At 37.8% G+C, this 20,618-nt stretch overlaps 1 protein-coding gene across 3 annotated transcripts; it reads left to right on the top strand.

Moving 5' to 3' along the window:
* Nucleotides 1–18,545, top strand: STEAP2 (STEAP2 metalloreductase). Of its 3 annotated transcripts, none has more exons than XM_051611186.1 (5): nucleotides 1–103; nucleotides 3,657–4,181; nucleotides 5,834–6,361; nucleotides 7,729–7,893; nucleotides 13,283–18,545. In XM_051611186.1, the coding sequence occupies exons 2-5, from the start codon at nucleotides 3,690–3,692 to the stop codon at nucleotides 13,565–13,567; spliced, it is 1,470 nt and encodes a 489-aa protein (XP_051467146.1). In that variant the 5' UTR covers nucleotides 1–103; nucleotides 3,657–3,689; the 3' UTR covers nucleotides 13,568–18,545. The 3 variants fall into 3 exon arrangements, with proteins under 3 accessions (XP_051467146.1, XP_051467147.1, XP_051467145.1); XM_051611187.1 differs by lacking the exons at nucleotides 1–103; nucleotides 13,283–18,545 and adding exons at nucleotides 455–560; nucleotides 11,745–13,275; XM_051611185.1 differs by lacking the exon at nucleotides 1–103 and adding an exon at nucleotides 457–560.
* The last annotated feature ends 2,073 nt before the right edge of the window (nucleotides 18,546–20,618 follow it).

Consider the following 20,618-nt stretch of genomic DNA (forward strand, 5'->3'; position numbering starts at 1 on the left):
AGGGGCGGCGGCAGGAGAGGCCCCGCGTTCCCGCCCTCCACTGCGGGGCCGGCGGCTGAGGAGCCGGAGCAGCGGCGCGGGTCCTCCTGGCGAGCGGGAGCAGGTGAGAGGCAGCGGGGCCGGGGCGGGAGGCGGCCCCATCCCGCCTCAAGGCTTGCTCCGGCGGCGGGCTGCCGTCCCGGCTGCTCCCGGGTCCGGGCAGGCTCTGGCGGGCCTGGCCCTGTCGGCGGACGACCGGACCGGGCGGCTCGGGCAGCGGGTGTGTGCGCGGCCCGGCTCCCGGGCCTGGCGGGTCTGGCGGTGGCGCGGAGCCGCGGTGTCTCCGTCCCGCCGCGGCCGGGCCCGACAGCGCTGCCCCGGCCCTGCCCGGGGGCGCGGAGGCGGCGGGGGCCGTGACCGGCCTGATGCTCTTGTTCCGAGCGATGTTGTCGTTGCAGCTGGAGATGCCGGCCAGGACCTGGGCCCCGCCGCGCTGCACTAGAGCGGATCCCCGCGGCCCGCCCGGGGGGCACCGGCCTGCAGCCCGCGCCCGGCCGGCCCCTCGCCTCGGCCCGCGCCCCGTAAGTTCCCGCCCGAGCGGGTGGTCACAGATTCGGTGACTGCACGGCTGTTTGTCCGTTTTTCTCCTCCAGGAATTTTTCCACGAGCAGTTTTTCACATCTGTGTCACCCTCTGGCTGACAGAGCTCTGGGATGTTTTCTTAGCTTATCCCAGGGCAAATGTCAAACTGATATTGCTCCTAATATTTTTTTTATGTCTGTGAGGCCAGTTATTTTGTAAAAGAAGGCTGGTTTTGTTGCACTCTGTTCCTGAACAACCCACCATAGCTACTTAAAATCTGCTTCCCGTCTAACTATTAAATTGATTGCTCAAAAACTGCAGGAAAATCTGTCCAGAGACTGAAGTTAGACTAACAAGTCATTGCTTTCCGAAGTCCTCCTCCTCCCTTCTTCTAGCAGTATGTGCTCATTTGCCTCCCTTGTCCTCTTAGAGTTCTCAAAACATCACTTCAGTAAGCATTTTAAGCATCAAGGGTAGCTTTCTTAAGTGTATGCTGACTTGAAAATCTTTATAGTTTACTCTTAACTTACTCAGACCTTACCTTCTGTTCCCTGTAAAAGGGATTTCCTTAAATATTTCTTCACAATAAACCTTCCTGCTGAGGGCTGAAATAAATAATGTATTTAATACTTTGTCCTATTTTGTGTTACCTGTAATTTGTTCATATTCCTCATAAGTTACAAACCTTGCATTCTTTTTTTTATTGTATTTATTTTTATTGTATTTATATTTTTATAGAACATTTACTTGTTACCATTTATGTCCTTCACTAGTTGTAAATAATTTCTGTACCATTGCTGTTCTGATTTTATCCCTACATGATAGCACTGTCTCTTTATACTGTTGCAAAGCCATGACACACACCCTGTTTTTTTTTTCCCTGTGTGTGTGATTTTTCAGGTCACTAAAACTCTCCTGATGTAGTTAAAACAGTCTTACACACTTTCTTCTAAATTGCTGTTGTGCATTTAATATGGACACTTTCAGTAACTGCCAGCTCTCTGATCCCTTCCACTTCTTAGTTTATTTGCCCAAGAATTATGTCTACCTATTCCCTGAGGCTTTTTTAATGAAGCCTGTTAGTTTTATCATGTTTATCAAACTCTACTTTCCTTAGGACAGGCAGTGAGAAGCTTTGGCCAGTGGATCCAAGTCAGCTCACCAGAGCAATTCATCATGTCCAGATCCTTGACTCCCACTCTCCTAAGGATTCTTTGGACAAAAGCTGAAAATAGACTGCAGCATGGTTATGTGGTACTGGCAGCCCATTTCCTCATAGCAGTTCCCTTTCTATCCCAGAGTTTTGCAGCACCTTCGTGTCATGTGGCATGAACTGACATGGGCCTCTGTAATCACATAGTGAATGCATATGCATTCTGTCTTATCCAGGGGATGTGTATCATGAATCTGATCAAAATACAGCTATTCTTATTATGTTGCTGGATGAGAACCCATCATGGAACAGGAAATACTGGTATGTTGGTCATGTCTTAGATACATTTCAGGTCACGTGGTAAGAAAGGCATCAGTGTTTTTCCAGTGTGCATAAAAATCTGTGCGGTCTGCTTCTGCCAGAAGGATTCCCTGTTAGAATCTTTTCCTAGAATACTGATGTTGTGGTCAATTTCACATACTGCTTTGCATCTTTAGAGTCTCAGTCCAGTTTCAGAGAGTTCTTCCCTTCTAGTCAAAGCTGAATTGAAAAGTGCCCATTCTTCTAGTAGCTTCCTGCAATTTCTGAAACACAGAGCCACTTCTAATTGTGGGAGTTTGTTCACCACACGTACTGTATTCCTAGACAAGAGCTGGATGAAGTCCCCCACTGTTGATCAGTTGGCATCTTATTAGCTCTTGGATGGTGGCTGAGGAAGAGGTTCATTCAGCTTCTCCTTTCTGTATGATCTGTTGTTGATTGCTCCCAAGACAGCAACCTCATGGTTTCTCTTTGCTTCCTAGCCTGTCTTTCCTCATTGCATCCTTCATTTTCAGAACTTACACTTGCTCTACAGTGCAGAACCACTTATGTTATAACTGTGGTTTCATGTGAAGATTTCCTTCCTGGGGTTTTTTTGTTGTGTTGTGGTTTTTTATGCCTTTTGGTCTTTGTTACAGCTTTATTGTAGTTCTGTGGTCTCATCTCCAAAGCTATAGCAGTATTTATTTTAATTTTCTGTGACTCTTAGGATTTGTTCTTCTTCAAAGCCTCTCTTACCCCCTAAAACTCTTCCTTTTTATTATTGCATGAAATCTCTCCCTGCCATTAGCTTTTTGTGGAATGCTGTCCCATGTATTTGTCTCCAGGATTCATTATCTGCCTGGTGAGAAAAATTCTGTTAGGCATATTTGTGACCCATGGTCTTGAATCCTTTAGCCTTTCACCCACAGTTAATCCTTATACATCTGTGGCAAAGCAATCTGACCTAGCAGTGCCATTAGTGATATAATAAATAAGCCTTGACAAATTTCCCTTGTTGCCTTTGCAATTGTATCCATGTGTGCTGCCCATTTCTCCAGCTGGCAGGTGAGTATGTCAGATGGATGTCTGTATTATAGTCCTGACTTCGGCAGCTTTGAGCCTTTTGCATCTGTTCCTTCCTGGCCAGTATAGGATACCATGATAATCACCTGCATAAGCTTTTAATGGAGTCCAGCTTCTATGAACTCCCAATCCTTATGCCTGCCACAGGCCACCTATCTCTGCCTTAATTATTTTCCATAATTACCTAGTTTTCCGTTCATATTTCTTCTCATTGTTCCATTGACTGTTAGTTTCAGTAGCACAGGGTTATCTCCATATTCCAGGACAGTGGAAGATAGGGAATAACAGAAGATGGAAAAAAAACCCCAACATTTTCTGTTATAACTGTGTTACTGAAATGCTTGAAGTATTTTATGTTTCTCCTTGTATTAGTGACACATTGCAAGACAAAATCGATTAGCACATACTTTTAAGAACAAAATATCACATGAAATTTAGAATTGCGTATTTTGCTCCCGGAGATGTTTATGGATTCTGATGTCCTGTATTGTATGATGCTGCATTTTCCCTTCTGTTGCTTTATCTTTTTTTTTCTTTTTTTTTTTTCCCCTCCCAGGAAAGGTCATTATAGGTTTGGTGCCTTGGAGATATGGAATCAATCTCTATGATGGGAAGTCCTAAGAATCTCAATGAAACTTTTCTACCAAATGTTGCCAATGGCATCAAGGATGCCAGTAAGGTCACAATAGGCATCATTGGAAGTGGAGACTTTGCTAAGTCATTGACAATTAGGCTTATCAGGTGTGGGTACCATGTGGTCGTCGGAAGCAGAAACCCTAAACTTGCTGCTGAGTTCTTTCCCCATGTGGTTGATGTCACTCACCATGAAGATGCAGTTGCAAAAACAAACATCATTTTTGTAGCCATACACAGAGAACATTATGCCTCTTTGTGGGACCTCAAGCATTTACTCGCAGGAAAAATTCTGATTGATGTCAGCAATAATACAAGAGTAGACCAATATCCAGATTCCAATGCAGAGTATTTGGCATCACTGTTTCCAGATTCTGTGATTGTCAAAGGATTCAATGTTGTTTCTGCTTGGTCACTGCAGTTAGGACCAAAGGATGCCAGCAGACAGGTAAATGTTACGTGTCTTAATTTAACTCATTTGTAAGATGAAACTGACCAGAACTTAATGAAAGCAGCAGCAGAACTCAGGGGATTCATCCTGTGTGACTAAAATGGTGGGCCTTTAGTTTAAGCTTAGTAGCTAATAAAACAAACTTCCAGAGTCTAGTCCATCCACTGTAAGACATGCAGAATAAGTGCTCCAGATTGTTCCCTGGGATGCCTGGTTATCTTTAAAGATTGCACAGGAGATGTGCATGCTATCTTAGTCTTGACAGCTGACCTTTAGATGACTACAGACAGAGGACAGGAGTTGGGTCTTAATGTCTTCCATAGGAAATGTGTTAATTTTTATCTTTATGCTCTGTATAGGGATACTCAGTCTTTCCCAGTGTATTTTAGTTTCAGTATTGTTTTACATAGAGTGTTGAAAAGAGATGCACAGAAATCTGAGGTCCTGATCCCAGGGCTCAGGAGTCAGCCTTTCTAAAAATGTTTGCATTCCACATAACACTAAAGTGAATTAAAAACATTTTCTAGCTTTTAGAATGCCTCAAGATTATAAATATGAGGAAACAGAAGGAGGGACATATGTTTCTAAGTGATCATTCCTTTCATCCAGGGATGCATGGGAACATCATGTTCAAATTCCTTCCCAGCATGTTCCACAAATCCATCCTGCATGTAGAAAAGGCAGCTTTATGTTTTTCATGCTTTGCTGAAGTGAAACAAAGGATCTAAGCCTATACAAGAACTCAGACCTTCATGGCTTTATGGACTCAGAAAGGCATGAGAAGTGTAATGTGAATACTGGAGATTAAATTGAGTTTTGTGGCATTTCAGGTAGATTTTGAATGGAATGCAATTAATATAGAATTAGCATAATTTTAAAAACAACCTTGCTGTATTATTTTTATCCCCTTTCAGAACAGCACTGCACTAAGTAATTAAATTCTGTCAAAACTGATAATGTTTGTTCTAGTGCAGATAATCAGCAAGCAGCGTTAGGCAAACTATAGCCCACTGAATTTTAAAGGAACTTTAAAGTACTTTGTAGCAGTGAATTTCTTTCACCACATAAGAAACTTTAGAAGGAGTTCTTATTTGGCTACTTGTTTTTGCATTTTCTTTTAAAAATCAATTTTTGTGGCCATCTGGATTGTGAAATTGAAATTCTTATACATGGAGAGATTACATGGTTCTCTGCTTTTCATGCTGTTTATGCTACAACCATTTTAGGGTTATCACTCAGGATACCTGAGAGACTCATGATTTTCTGAAGTGCTTTTAGCCATTGCTTCAAGTTCAAGCCAGTCCTATAGAGATTTCAGTGGAGAGGGTTTAATTGTACAGATTACCAGTGCATTCCACAATCAGCTCATTATTGACTCCCAAGAAAACACAATTTTTGGGCTTTTTTTTTCTTTGTTGGTTACTCTGTTGCTAAATCCGTTTGCATAGTTTCACTCTGGCTGATTTTGTATATGGTTTCATTCTTATCTTGGTGATTTAAGCTGGAATAAAAGTGCAGAGTTTTACCAGTAGTGCTATAGCTTTTTCCTGGAGGCCCTTAAGGTTTTTTTGTGGTTGGTGATGGTGTTTGTTATTTTTTAACCTTTCGGTCTCTTTGATTACAGACAATTCACTTGACTTTCCCCACAGGTGTATATATGCAGTAACAATGTTCAGGCTCGCCATCAAGTTATTGAGCTTGCCCGTCAGCTCAGTTTTATTCCTATTGATTTGGGAGCATTATCATCTTCAAGGGAGATTGAAAACTTACCTCTGCGACTTTTCACACTGTGGAAGGGGCCTGTAGTGATTGCCATCAGCCTGGCAATGTTTTTCTTCATCTATTCCTTCGTCAGAGATGTAATCCATCCATACGTGAGAAATCAGCAGAGTGACTTTTACAAGATCCCCATTGAGATTGTGAACAAGACTCTGCCAATCGTTGCAATCACTTTACTTTCTCTAGTGTATTTGTCAGGACTTATTGCTGCTGCTTACCAGCTCTACTATGGTACTAAATATAGGCGATTTCCACCTTGGCTGGACAACTGGCTCCAGTGCCGAAAGCAGCTGGGGCTGCTGAGTTTTTTCTTTGCAGCAGTGCATGTGACATACAGCCTCTGCTTGCCTATGAGGAGGTCGGAGCGCTACTTGTTCCTCAATATGGCATATCAACAGGTAAGCCAAGCTGTTCAGTAAGCCAAAAATGCCTTGGCTGCATTTGTATGGCTCATGAATACAATAGATAGGTTTTCTTAATCTGCTCCACTGTTTCCCATGGAGAATGTGGCGGGTTATCTTCTGTATAGCTACTGCTGAGGAAGAAAGGAGGCTTAAACATCATGGGTCAAGCTGCAGTCAAGGCCGTGTGGTAGGAGGAGTCAAGGATGTGTCCTACTTAAATCCTTGATAGTAATATACACAAGGAGAATGTAGATAGACAGGATAAGAGCAACAGCAAGAAACTTCCAAGTTTCTGAGGTATGTTCTTCTCTATGTATACTTGACATATGGGGAAAGTGTGTATTTACAAGTGTGAAAAAAGTGTAACTACTGTAATAATATTTACAGATACATTTCTGTTTACAAAAATAAAAATGCTGTTACTTTGTAATATTTGGACCAGTGGTCAAAATATTTTATTCATTAAAAGTTCCATGAACATCCCATCTGTTTCAGGCAATAGAAATTGACTCCCAGTTCCCAGGAGCAATTGGTCTTGCATGACTTGAAACAATCTCTTGCCAAATATGCCATGCTTTAGAAGAGGGTCTGATGCTCCTGTCTGTCAGCGAAGTGGCTTATTTTTGCCTTTAAATTGGCAGAAAAAAGGTGTTGCCAGAAAAACAACATGACCTTTCAGCAGATAAAAAATGCAGGAAAGAGAGATGTGATGAAACAGAAGACTAAGTCAAACTAAGGAAATCAAATCAAATCAAATGGGACAAATTAACAGGGATTGGGTCCACAAATTCTAGCATGAAAAATTCAGCAATCCAAACTTCTTAATGGTTAAGTTGTTTCCTTTTTTTGGAAAAGCTCTCCAAGAACAATCCTGGATGTGTCTGATGTCAACAGTGGAAGAGACAAAATAACTTGGACTCAGCATAGGGAGCTGAAGCAAAACCAGGAAATCATGCTAAACCATTTCTAAATGTAACAAACTAAAAACAAATTTGGAGTTTTACCCAATTTATGTTACAGAATTCAAGTTTCCAGGGTCTGAAGAACACAACTACTTTTCTACAGTATGTAGGAATGTGCAGATTTATCTGTTTTTATAACGTGTTATAAATAGTACATCATGTTACATTTTCTTTTAACAGCTCATTGACGTTTCCATGTTTAAAATTATTTTAATCTAACAAGAGCCAATACCAGCAGCAAGGAAATAGTTGTTTTTCTGCAAGACATGAGGAACTCTCTGAAATGTTTGACCCCATTTTATAGCTCTCGTGACTGTAGACTTTTACTCAGCAAATAACTTCTATTGATATTTTTAATATTCTGTAGAATAAAATGCTTCCTTTCTGCTTTTTCATCAGGTTCATGCAAATGTTGAAAATTCTTGGAATGAGGAAGAAGTGTGGAGAATTGAAATGTATGTCTCCTTTGGAATAATGAGCCTTGGACTGCTTTCTTTGCTGGCAGTAACTTCCATCCCTTCAGTAAACAGTGCCTTAAACTGGAGGGAGTTCAGCTTTATTCAGGTGTGTTACTTTTTAAACAAGGGGTTTTGTGGTTAAAAATAATTTATTGATCATGATGATGGTGGTGATGATGATGATGAATAAAAGCACTTTGCAACATGATGAGAATTTTTTTTTCCCTCTATCTGGAAAGGTAATAACGTATCCTTACTCAGTAGATGTATTACCATGAAGGCACATTAAGCATTTCATAACTGTTAGAACAGGAATTTGCACATTACAGTTCTTGGTCTTAAATAGCCAATACAGTTAAGATTAAATGAGCAGTAAACTATTCTTTTCCATTGTTAGAATTTCTTGCTAAATTCAAATTAGATAAATTTGGACAAACTCACTAAAGGCAGTGATACTGATGAGCTACTGCTATATGTAGACGCATAACTTAAAAACTGAAGACTGTATTTGTCCTGCAGGATTTTTATTGCACAGCCTTTTGACAGTCATGGTGTCATTAATTCAGTTTTGCTTCCCCTTCACTGCATCGTTCCCATTAGCTGAAAATGCCTATTAGTAAAAGACAGCTTTGTTTATTGAAAGTAGTGGCTTTTCCAGGTCCTGGCATGCCCTTTACTGCGCTCCTTCCTTAGATAAATAAATATCTACAACAGACAGACTTAAGCAGCATAAAATGCTGAGAAATACATGCTTTAACAAACAGGTTAATACTTGCTTCCAAACAAAACTGACATTAGTTTTAGGTAGCAGTCAGTAATAAAAAAAATTATTAGGATTCAGTCTTGTGATAAATTTCCTAAGTGTGTTGGTTTGTTTTGTTCTCTAACTTTAGATTCAGTACTCGAGTCTTAACTCAGTCTTCCCTGATTAACAGTTTTTCAATATAGCCACTGTATAATACTAATTCCTAGTCCTTTGACTGTTTACAAATTCCTACCTTCAAGACACAGGCACTGACCTTATTGTTCAGCACTTGAGTTGCACTTCATAATTTACTTCTTTGGCTGTCGTTGTAAGAGGTCTTCTGTCTGTAATGTCTTCCCTTTCTCTAGGATTTTCATTGGTGGAACACTCCAGGTAGGCTTACAAAGAGTTTCCTGAAAAATATTTCAAATTACTGTTCCTCTGACAGTACTGTTTATTCTCCCTCATGGTTTTGGGCATTCAAAACAGATAAAACATCATAATAGTTACTATCTTTTATATATTTCTGCTACTGAAGTACAATGTGATGAAGTGAATTTGAACTTAAATCTTCTCCAAGTCAGAGGAACAAACAGTTGAACTATTAGACCATCATCTCAGTATCAAAATAAGGGTCTGGACTCCTCTAGAGAGTTTTACCACTAAAACATACTTGGTCTTGAGTTCTACCAGGAAATTTTGAGTTTAGATTTAACAAATTATTAACATGTACAGTAGAGACTATTTGCTCATCTTGTCCCAGTAGTGCAAGTCTTGAGTGAGCAGCATCTCCCCTAGCTACAGCGTTTCAAACAAACGTCTACCACAGTCTTCCTAATACTGTAAAGAAACCCCAGTTGTGAATGTTTTTTGCCCAGAAATCATTGCTGTCTTTAATATCCCAAATTAGTTCAGAAATGCCGCCATCTTACTTAGCCTGGTTTCACAACACAGGTGTTGGCAGCCCCAGAAATTCCAGCCTGCTTGATCAAGGGAAGAGGACTTTGAGAGGAGAATCAGTGCAGGCTCTGCTCATTACCTCAGAGTATCAACAGGAACAAAGTGATACATGAGTAGGTTGAATAGTGATGCAAAAGCAATTTATTGTGTCAGCCCCACCAGGAACCAAGACACCAGCAGAAAACTTGGGAGTTGCTGCAGTTGCTAGGGGGCTGACCACTGTACAAAATAAATAATCTGATTACTTCATGATTCAGAGAGAAACACTCATAATACCCAGATAGAGACACAGAACCAGAGAGTGATGAAGAGTTTGTTCAGTAGGAGATCTTAGATAATGTAAACTTTGCATGAAACTTTGGACACATCTTCAAGTTGGAACTTACTGAGGAAGAGGCAAGGAAGAAGCTGGGGCTGATAAACTAATGCATCGATTTTGTTAAATGCCACTTCAGTACTCTCTTTTTCTCTTCCAAACATACCTGGATAAGGAACAAAAGTAGAGACAGGCAAGAAATAAAAAAAATAGTTTGTATTTTGTTAGAGCAGATAGAATAACTAGCCTAAGCCAACACATGGCAAACAGGACAAGACATTAAAACTAGTCCTTGATTGTTCCCATAAAATACATGGAAATGGAGAATGTTGTCTGCAAGCAGTGCTGCACTCAACCCTTCAGTTTTCTGAAGGAAGTTATACTCTAAATATATAATGTAAGCATAAATGGCTCTTGCTTTTGTTTTCCAGACCAAAGCACATCACAAAAACTGGCAATGGACAGAGCACACTGTCTTTGGAAGCTGAGCTTTATGTTCCTTAGCAAAAATCAGTGCAAATCTGCTATTTCCATATTAGGGAGCTGATCTTTTTGTAGACATTCTTTTTGTCTGCTAGCACAATCCTGAAGGTTTTGGGAGGCAGTATTACTAAAACTTTTTTTGCATATGCACTTAAGGGCTGCCCTGCCTTGGTTCTCCCACAAGAATATGATACTTTTCCCCAGAGTAAAGAAGAATGAGGCCTGAGTATTTAGCAAGTTTACGGGTAAGATTCCAGTCAGAATTGCTACAGCCTGTTTATAAGTTTAGCAATATCCTGTTACTGGGGGAATCTGAAGTAAACCTTGCATAAGCATAGACTTTGGAAAATATCTTTTGTATATATGAATTTTTTTGAACTATTCAACCATTGTGAAGTTAGGAAATCCTGAAGCAGATTTGTCCCACAGCAGATTGGTGTCTCTAAGTACATCTTCCTGGTAACATCTTAGGGATTTTTATCCTGCATCTTTTCCATAATTTTTTTTTTTTTCACTCCAAACAATGCCAGTTTGTCCAGTTCATCTGTGGCCTTGGCTGGGAATCTCCTACATTGACTAAAAAAATGACTTGGATGAGGAAGGAAGAAAAACAAAACAGGGAAGACTTGGAGAAAAGGTGAAAGACGGGAGTGGAGTCCATAGGAAATGTGCTAATCAATTACTCAGCTTCCAGGAAACACAGTATTATGGAAGATAAGAAAGCAAAGCAACCAAATATGTTCTTTCCCTTTTCCCTAGAGCCTAGGCAGAGGGTTCCCAAGAATTACAGCTGATATTGCTACTAACTCAGATGGGAACTTATCAGTAAAGTACCCCTTCTTGCTGCTTTCAAAAGTGCTCTGCTATTAAAGAAGTTAGCATCCTGTGCCTCTCCTTGCCTCCCTATGGTAACATTAGTGTAAGTGATCTTCCAGCTCTCATAGACATATTTATCCCTTTCTTTTTGTCTTAAGAAGCCAGAAAAGGATTACAGAAATGCAATATGTATATTCCATCTGAAGCACAACTATGTTTCAGGAAATCCAGTCTTTATCCCTGTATTCCATCCTCCACATCATCCAGTCATAAAATTGTCCAGAAGAAAATAACCTTGCATACCTGGATTATAGCAGCTCTCTCATCTTCCAGTATTAAGCAGCATGGTTTCTGGCAATTAATAACTCCTACAGCACAATCTCAATTTACTTCTCAGTAGCTGAAATATCTTTCATGTTAGCATCCACAGGGGTAGCTGACTTTAGAATAGGCTTTCTGACACTTACATACCGTAGTATGATCCAGTGCTACCAACGAATTTTTTTTACTGTTAGGTAGAAAGATATACATAGTTGTCTCAAAACTGTAGTTTGCAGATTGAATTTATGTAAGCATTGAAACCTTTTTTTAAAAATCTGTGAAGAATCTAACATTTCCCTCCTGATTCTTTTTCAAGAATTGTTATACTTCTCAGCAGTAAGCCTGATGAAGAAATGAGGGATATGATTCACTTGTGCCCTTTTTCCTGCCGGCAGTGATATAAGAGCAATGAATTCAGGGCAGTCATACTACCAAAAATCTGCAAAAACATATTCAAACATCAGATTCAATGATACTGTTTGCTGCCCAAATTTCTTATGAGAGCTTCCATTCAAACACTGCATATGCCATTTTCACATCCACAAGTGGTTGTCAGATTGTTCTGTTTCTTACGGAATGTCTCATGAGAAAATTGTTCTTTTTTAAAAAAGGGTGCATCATATCTAAAATATACAAACATGGCTCTGAAATCATGGACAAAAAATGCATAAATACTGGCAAGTTAAAAAGCATTGTATTAATGTCTAGAAATAAAAAAGTATTTTTGTTTTTATACCATTATATCTGTGAATCCTTGCAAATGGTATTATCTCAGACATTCTCCTTTGTCTAGGAACTGAATTTTCTCTTAATCTTGAAGTAGAAATAATTATTTCACTATTATAGATCCTTAGGCTGCATTTTACTCCGATCTCTGTTTACTGGAATTAAATCAAACCTGTGTTTCAAAGATGTTCTACAGATGTTTCCCAACCAAGTTAGTCATTACATCATTTTTGGCCAAAAGGAGTTTTTCTACATTTGATCACCATCAGATTTCAAACCATAGTAGTGTTTTTTTACCACAGTTTGGGAAAGACAAGGGTAATACATTTAGCTCAAGTCTGTAGAGCAGTACAACTACAGGGTTCTTAAAAGGCATTATTCACAAAAATGTTCCATGACCCCTGTGAGCACTACCTTCTGTGGCATGCTCTAGATTATGTGATGAGGGGTCCTCTGCAGGGTGGTGTGGGAACCTTCTACTTAGCATTTCATCCAGCACTACCTATTAATAGTAAACTGCATCGTTGCCTTGTGCCATTAAGCCCAAGTTCTGCAGTCCAGATACTCCCTTTAACCAGTAGGCAACAGCTGATGGAGAAAGGTGAGGGATGGTTTATGCGAACTTGACAGGTGGATGTAGGCCATTCTGAGGAAGAAGCAAACTGCACCTCTTAGAGTGATAAAAATCTGGAGTGTTAGGCCCAGGTCTTCTCCATCAGAATTGCATTGTTCCATAGTTGTGAATTTTGGAAGTGATCTACCCTCACAGTTAAGAAACAAAGAACTTAATTTCCAGTCACAACTGATGTTGTTCCAGTCACTTCACTGAGGTTGTTCCTTATTCAAATACGTGTCCTGAAGTTGACTTTTCTTCCTTAGAATTTGGGCAAACATCATCTTCATGTCAGCTTTGAGTAAGGCCTATAGATGCTAGCAGTGTTAAGTTGTAAACCGGTGTTCAGTCTGTGGTCTTCAGAACAGCGAACTTAAAACCATGTATTGCTAATTTAAAATAGGCCTAGATTTTAACATGATGCCTAATAGAAATGTTAAAGTAATGGGTTAGAGATGTCAGATAAAGGACCAAGTACAATTATCTCTTTTTCCCTGTTTTCTCTTTTTTCAAAGTCTACACTTGGATATGTTGCTCTGCTCATAAGTACTTTCCATGTACTGATTTACGGATGGAAAAGAGCTTTTGAAGAAGAGTATTACAGATTTTATACACCACCAAATTTTGTTCTTGCCCTTATTCTGCCTTCCATTGTAATTCTAGGTAAGATCATTTTACTTTTGCCTTGTGTAAGTAGGAAACTAAGGAGAATCCGAAGAGGATGGGAGAAAAGCCATGGTATAGAAGAAGCAAGTGGATCCATTCCACATCTCTCCCCTGAAAGGATAACTGTGATGTGATGACAGACTAATATTTGTTAGCACTGTTGTAGATTTGTTTGTTTGTTTGTTTCTTTGTCAAAAAACTTGTATTTTTAGGAGTTCAGTGTATGAGTATGAGTCAAGTTACTGTGGACTTGCTTGGCATATACACAGTACAAGCTCTGAACCAAACAATGAGAAATTTATACCTAGAAGACTACTACTTCAGATAACGACAATATTTTTTTTGTTTGACTCACAGAGGGCAGACAATTATAAAATCAGATTTTTTAATGCTTCTTTGCACAGTTATATCACAATGATATTTTATTTTAACCATGCTTTCCACATACCTGACTTAAAGGATACGTGTCAGAGTGTTATTTATTAATACCACATTTTCTGGGCAGTGTTTCTTTTTTAAAACCACACTTCTGGGTTAGTGAGTTCAAAGTATAGATTAATAGAGTTAATAATTTATGGAATAATCAGGCCTTGAAACAACTCATATTAATTTGTAATTACATATTTATTGCACATGTACAGTGTATTTACTTGTGTGTGGTTTTACACCATTCCATGGTTTGAATATGCAAAAGCAGTTTCAGTTATGGTGTAATTGTATATCTTGTTATATCATTTGCTTAAATGGTGTGGTGCTACCAGGGTTGTTTCTTGCAAAGTATCATGTTAGATTTTAGACCTTTGGCATCTCTTTATTTCCATCATATAAGGAAAATTGGAAACTATTACACATTTACAGAAAGACTGACAGATATGTGTGCAAGCAAATTGGTTTTGATTTTATAATTATTTTAAAATATCAGGAAATACTAAAAAAACCTAAAACTAAAGAACAAAAAAAACCAGAAAACTGCAACAGCAAAAATCTCTTTTCACTGTGAAACTTCCAATATGTTGGTACAACAGGGAGGCATCACAATACTCATATCCTGTATGTTTCTACAATGGAGTTTCAGTTATTACAATAATGGATTTCCCAAAGTCTGTCTTAAAGTTGTAATATATTTTGTGTAAATCCAATCTTCTATTTTTATATAATAGTCTTACTTGTACAACAAATGTCCTGGGATATGCCTGATTTTTTGAGAAACAAAGTTATTATTCTTGTATTTAAAAAGAATTTATCTCTAAAACTTGACATTTACATTTCCTGTGGGATTGAAAAGAACATTCACAATTATTTATTACTACTGCTTTGTCAGAGTCTGCTCTTTGAGAAAACAGCCAAACTCAACTCATACCTTCAGGCTACTCCTGCTTAATTATCAAAGCCTTTATTTCAGATAATCAGAATGTGTATTTGGTCTTAGTTTGCTTTACTTGTATAAAATTATATTTTTCTTATGTATATTTGCACTGTTTAGGATGTGTGACTTTCTTAGCGGAACCTTCACTTGCTATTTATTATTAGCAAGAATTTGTCATCATGATATATCAGAAATTCACAGTACTTAAGCTTGAATTTATCGTTAAACATCACTAGTCCTGTAAATCTCAGTATCTCTGTTGGTCATGAAACTAACAGCTCCAAAGAACAAGAATCTAGAATCAAACTCTGCCCCCAGCCACACTAGCCTAAACCTAAAGAGTTCGTGTTAGTTGTTCTTCATTTAGTTTCAAATTTTAAAAATCCAGAATGAGTCATTGCAGTATCTGTATTTCCCAAACTTACTCATCAGCCCTGTGTGTATTCTGGGGTAGTTGCAAATCAAGAGACAGTTGGGCTTCCTTTCAATTTAAGCATGTTCAAATCTAGAGATGAAAAAAATATTTTTCATTATTTTTTCCAGAATTAAAGCATTTTTGTATGTCTTTAAACATGTTTTGTATTAAATGAGAGGTCAGTGAATTATTTTTGAAAATAGAGTTTTGTGGAAACTTTTTTTGAAAAAAAACTAAAATTCAACTACATTCCATATGTGTCAACAGAAAATTGAGAAGATTTTCAGTTCACAGATTTTCAATTTCAAACAGTTTGAAAACTCAGTTTTAAGATACGATGAGGGAAGCCATTGGAAAGATAAAATTCACTTTATCTCACTATTTTTTGAAAAGTAAATTATAACAACAGCTCTAACTGGTCAGACTAAGGGCTTAGAGATTGGTCTCCAATACCTGTCAAGTGGCAGATGCGTACAAAAAGAAGGCATATGTCCAGTGATTCTTCTCCTGACATAACTTCTCAGACTCTTGGAAGTCAATAATTTAGGACTTATATGAGACAGGTGCTGCCTCTGGACTATGGTATTTAGTGGCTACTCAATCAAAAGCATTGCCTTTTTTAGATTTTTGAAACTTTTCCAGGTTTTTACAGGAAAAGAAAGGAAAAGACTGGAGAAAAGAGAAAGTTTAATAAAACTATAGAATTAATTTTAAAAGTTTACATTCTTTTTCCAAAACCAAATAATTTAGCTTCAAGATAATAATTTTTTGGTCACTCCTCCAACATGCAGCTACTTCTGTGATATTTGTGGTGATACACAAGCAGTTAACTATTTTATCACTCCAACTATATAACTGTTTTATCAGTCATTCTAGACATTAAGTGAAAAACCTGCCCTTCTTGGATTATAGGCAGGAGCCTAACCTAGTCTGAATGAGATTTTCACATAAAAATGAAGAACAAGTGACAATTACAACTTCTAACTTACTTTTCCTGTCTGTAAATATATTCCAATGCAGAAAGCTGTGTATTTCTTGAAAGGCTTGTGGAATTACATGTAACTGATTTTCCTGGCCTGTTTCCTATTCCATTATTACAAAGGAAAACTGCACAAAGCTTAGGCATTTATGCTTCATTCCCTTAAATGAAAAAAATTTAAATAATCTTAGAATGCACAAAGTCTTGGAGATTTTTAGTGGGATAGATACTATGCCATTCTACCCCAGTCCTGTGCACGAAACCTGATTAAAATCACTAGAATGGGATGGTATAACTGAGAGCAGGATTTCATACCTCTGAACAACCTTAGGGCAGAAACCATTACTGTTGACAATCTGATTACATTTCAAAATTAAATACACTGCTGTTACTTCATACTAATTCTGTACTTCTGTAGAATAGGTAGTTAGCATTCATGTTCCCTACAGTTACCTAATTTGTTTCAGGCAATAGTGATATTGTTGCAGAATCCAGATACTGGACTAAATGAAACTTACTGTCAAAACTCCATATATATCGTACTGTAATGCAACCACTGAGAGTATATACAGAAATATGCTGGCCCTCTTTCCTATGCAAAAAGTTATTTCATCCTTAAATATCTTCAAGAATGTTTAAACTGATACATTTTGAACTGCCAAAGTTGTCCGGAAATAATTAATTACATGTTTTCAAACTGTGTGTAGAAAATTAAAAATGTATTTTGGTTTTATAAGTTATTTGAAAGATTGAGATACTGAAGTCTTAATAAACAGATGGTATTTTTAGATCAAATATATGAAGACATTTTGTGAAATATTTGTGCAACAAAATTATGTATGGTTTCCTGTTAGGCCATGTGTTTACTTCTTAATGGAATGACAAGTTGACTTGTAATTTAATACTTCGTAGTGTTCTTTAAGGACCAATTCAGTCTAACAAGACACTGTTAAGTCTGAAAGTAAAATGACCCTCATGCATTGACTACACATTATGTATCATATCATGTGTATTTTTGGTCATGTAAAGAATCTATTCATGTGATCAAACACACTGGTTTCTGTAGAAGAAGTCACATTAGGAAGTCTTACAGAAAAAAGATCCAAGGCTAGAAGTTTAGTTTCACTTGCCTAAATATAAACAACTAAATTCATGTAGATGTCTTAGTTACTTAGAAGAATAAATACATATTTTGAGGAATAGCCTGCTATAAAGGTATTTTTGTGTAGCTTTATATTAATTGCTTACTGCCTAATGAAAAATGAATAATGAAGTAAACCTCTTCTCATTACTGTGCAGTAAAAAAAATAAAATATTGTTTAATATGTAATACAGAACTGTACACATTATATTAGAAAATTGAGACCTCTGTATTTAGCAACAGGTTATTTGTTTTCTGTGGATATTAAGGTATTCTTTCATAACATTGTCTAAAATACAGTTCTATTACAGGTTTCATATGTCTTTAATTTTATGTTACAATCCTATTAACTGTGGCAACTGCGTACAAGTTGAGTACTCATGTTCTCAAGTTATATAGAAATTAATTATTTTGTAATTGTTTTGCAAGTTCTTTGTGTATCTAGCTTGTGGTAGTGGTTACTGTGAATTGGTGCCACATTTAACTTTTTGTTCCAATACTGTACATTATATGATGTGCCAACATGAGAAAGTACATTTGTGTTTTTATTTGGCGTTAATTGCCTATAAAATAGCATCTCTGTCCGTGTGTGTCTGTATGTTATTAGCTTTACATGCTGCCCAACTAGCAGTAAGGGAATGATTAGTTAACATAAAGCAACAAGTTCCCAAGTGGCTATAAATTTCACTGGTTTGAGTACAGTTAAGAAACAGGAAATTTCCTCTGAATGTGAAGATTTCCTCTGAAAGTTGAGTATGTGTAGTTCCTTTCAGACAGTGCATCTCCTAATACACAAGCTTTGATTTCTTGGCTGTTCATCCTGTAGTACTTTTTATCAATGTCATAAGTAATGTTGCAGTACTGATACTGTATCATATGACACCGCTTGAATTAATTAGATTACAGCCTTTAAAATAAGTGACACATTGAACTGACCTGCACAGTGATCTCTATCATTATATATTGTTTGCCATGCCTTGCTGGCAGTGGCTTGCAGTGAGAATAGTATGTCTCCCATGTGCAATATTCTCTTTGTAGTTGTGTTTGTCAATTTGTGCTGTCTGTCTGAACAGGGCTATTATAAATTATTAGTAATGCTTTTATCTATTTTTCCATATACTTTGTTTTACACAAAAATCAATAAAAAGTGTCAGGTGTTTGGCTTTTTCTTCTGTGTTTATGCAGAATAAATTTTAGCTTTCATTTCTTTATACTGTGTCTGTGCTCTGATCAAGTTTTTCTCTGAGAGGTAGAACCTGAATGTGAGTTAATAAAAAAAATCTAAAGGGCAATTTGTTTCTTTTGCAATGGCTGGATAACAGATATTTCACACAAACACACTGAAAAACTATATCCCATATCCTACTTTAAGGTATTCCCCATGTTTTGAGAACATAGTGAGCACTACAGTACTGTGAGTATATATTCAGATTCACTTTTCATTGAACAAACAAAAAGTTTGGCAAAAGTGGAACTGGTAGGCACAAGTAAATTTGCCACGTGGAAACACTCTTTTTGATTGTGTGTGTGAGAAAGCATGGCTGTTTAAATGAGAAAAACAGGTGAACCACTTTGCAGTCCTGCAAATATGTAACTTTTTTCTAAATAGGCTTAAGCCAACGTAAGAGGAAAGAGGAAAGAAAACATGAGAGCTAAAATCCTGCCTAACTAGAGGTCAGCAGCACAAACTGTTCTAAGTTTACAGAAGTCAAGATGCATGAGACTGTGAAGCTGGCAGGATTTGCATTGCTTTCCCATTAAGTTGCATGGCCGTCCCAGATTCCCAAGCGGAATTTAGGTATTTTTAAATTCAAAACTATAACATTTTGGTCCTTGAAGCTTGTCTTGTCTTAGCTTTAAAAAAAAAAAAAAAAATAGTCTCACCCTGTTTCTCTGTATCACAGTGCTTGTTTTACTGAGTGTTGATGCTATGCTAGCAGCTGGGGCCCTGAACTTTCACCTTTGTCCAACTGTACCTTGTACTGTACAAAAGTGTTTAGTTCTGTCTACTGGGACTTAACTGCATTTCCTTACAATAATAAAGATCGGTGTGAAAGTCCCCATCCAATCCATACTACCTGATAACCTGAACACTGTATTTTATTAGTATAGGTAGTTAAATCCAGATGTTGGAACCTCTGTTGACTTTACAGGTTTAAGGCTGCATCTGCTGCTGGACACTGAACAGTTTTTTTTCTTTTTTCTGTGGATATCAAACACTGGAGGTCTGGCAGGACAGTTCTGCAGTTTCCTGGTTCTATGTCTCACCCTTCTTTTTCCCCTTTGTACTGAGCAAAAAAAGAAACAAGAATTAAAAGAGGGACAAGAATTCAACAGTCTTGAAAATGAAAGGTCTTTGAAATTATTTCTATACTATAAAGAGCTCAGCATTGTACTTCATAAACATTGCAGGTGGCTTTGGAAAAAGTCTAAGGGTTCAATACAGCCAAGGAAAGGACATCACTTGACTGGGGCTAAAGACCCCTTTTGCAGCACATGAAAGGTGTATCCTGTACTGAGCAACAGTCCTTCAAAAGCTGGCAACCTGATTTGTAAGACAGCAAATACAGAGTGGTAGAGGAAATAATTCACTCAACAAAGTCAACAGCAGACCTAGATATGGAACCTTGATCTAATGCACACCTGTGTCCATCACGTTCAAATGCACAGTCCTGTAGTTTTATGAAATTTAACTTTACCTCAAGAAAAAGTTTGCTGAAATGCCTCTTCACAGCAAAAGTTTGTCCTCAGCCAAAACAGGATCCTCTACATCTTCTACTTTTTAAACATATTAGCATTTGTAAGAGCAAACATTTAGTACTTGTGAATTAATACTCTCAGAAGTAAATTACTATAGTCTTGATGTCTCAAATGTTGTTTGTTAACAACAGAAGAGGTAGATGTGATGAAAATACAATATAAGCCTCTTTGGGGCAGAAAACTGTTAAGTAAATATTTTCACAGCTGATTGGAGGTTTTTGAGGATGGACATTGGCCATTTGCCAAGGGCAGCAGAATCCTTGTAGTTGAACTTACACGGTGTAACTTTAATCCAAATTTTTAAAAGCTTAATGTATGAGAAAGGTGCACAGTGAGCAAATGGAGCTTTGCATTATGATCTTTGGAACAGTCAGCCAACAAATGGCATGTGACCTAAGCTTATAATTTACAGACTTATGTTGCCCAATTTTGCCCATATGGTATAGTTCTCCATACATTTGTCATTCCAAACATAAGCAATAGAACTTAAAGCCACTTAAGCCACGGTAAAACATAATTTTAGT

The sequence above is a fragment of the Apus apus genome, chromosome 2 (genome assembly GCF_020740795.1).
Source record: "Apus apus isolate bApuApu2 chromosome 2, bApuApu2.pri.cur, whole genome shotgun sequence".
NCBI lineage: Eukaryota > Metazoa > Chordata > Aves > Apodiformes > Apodidae > Apus > Apus apus.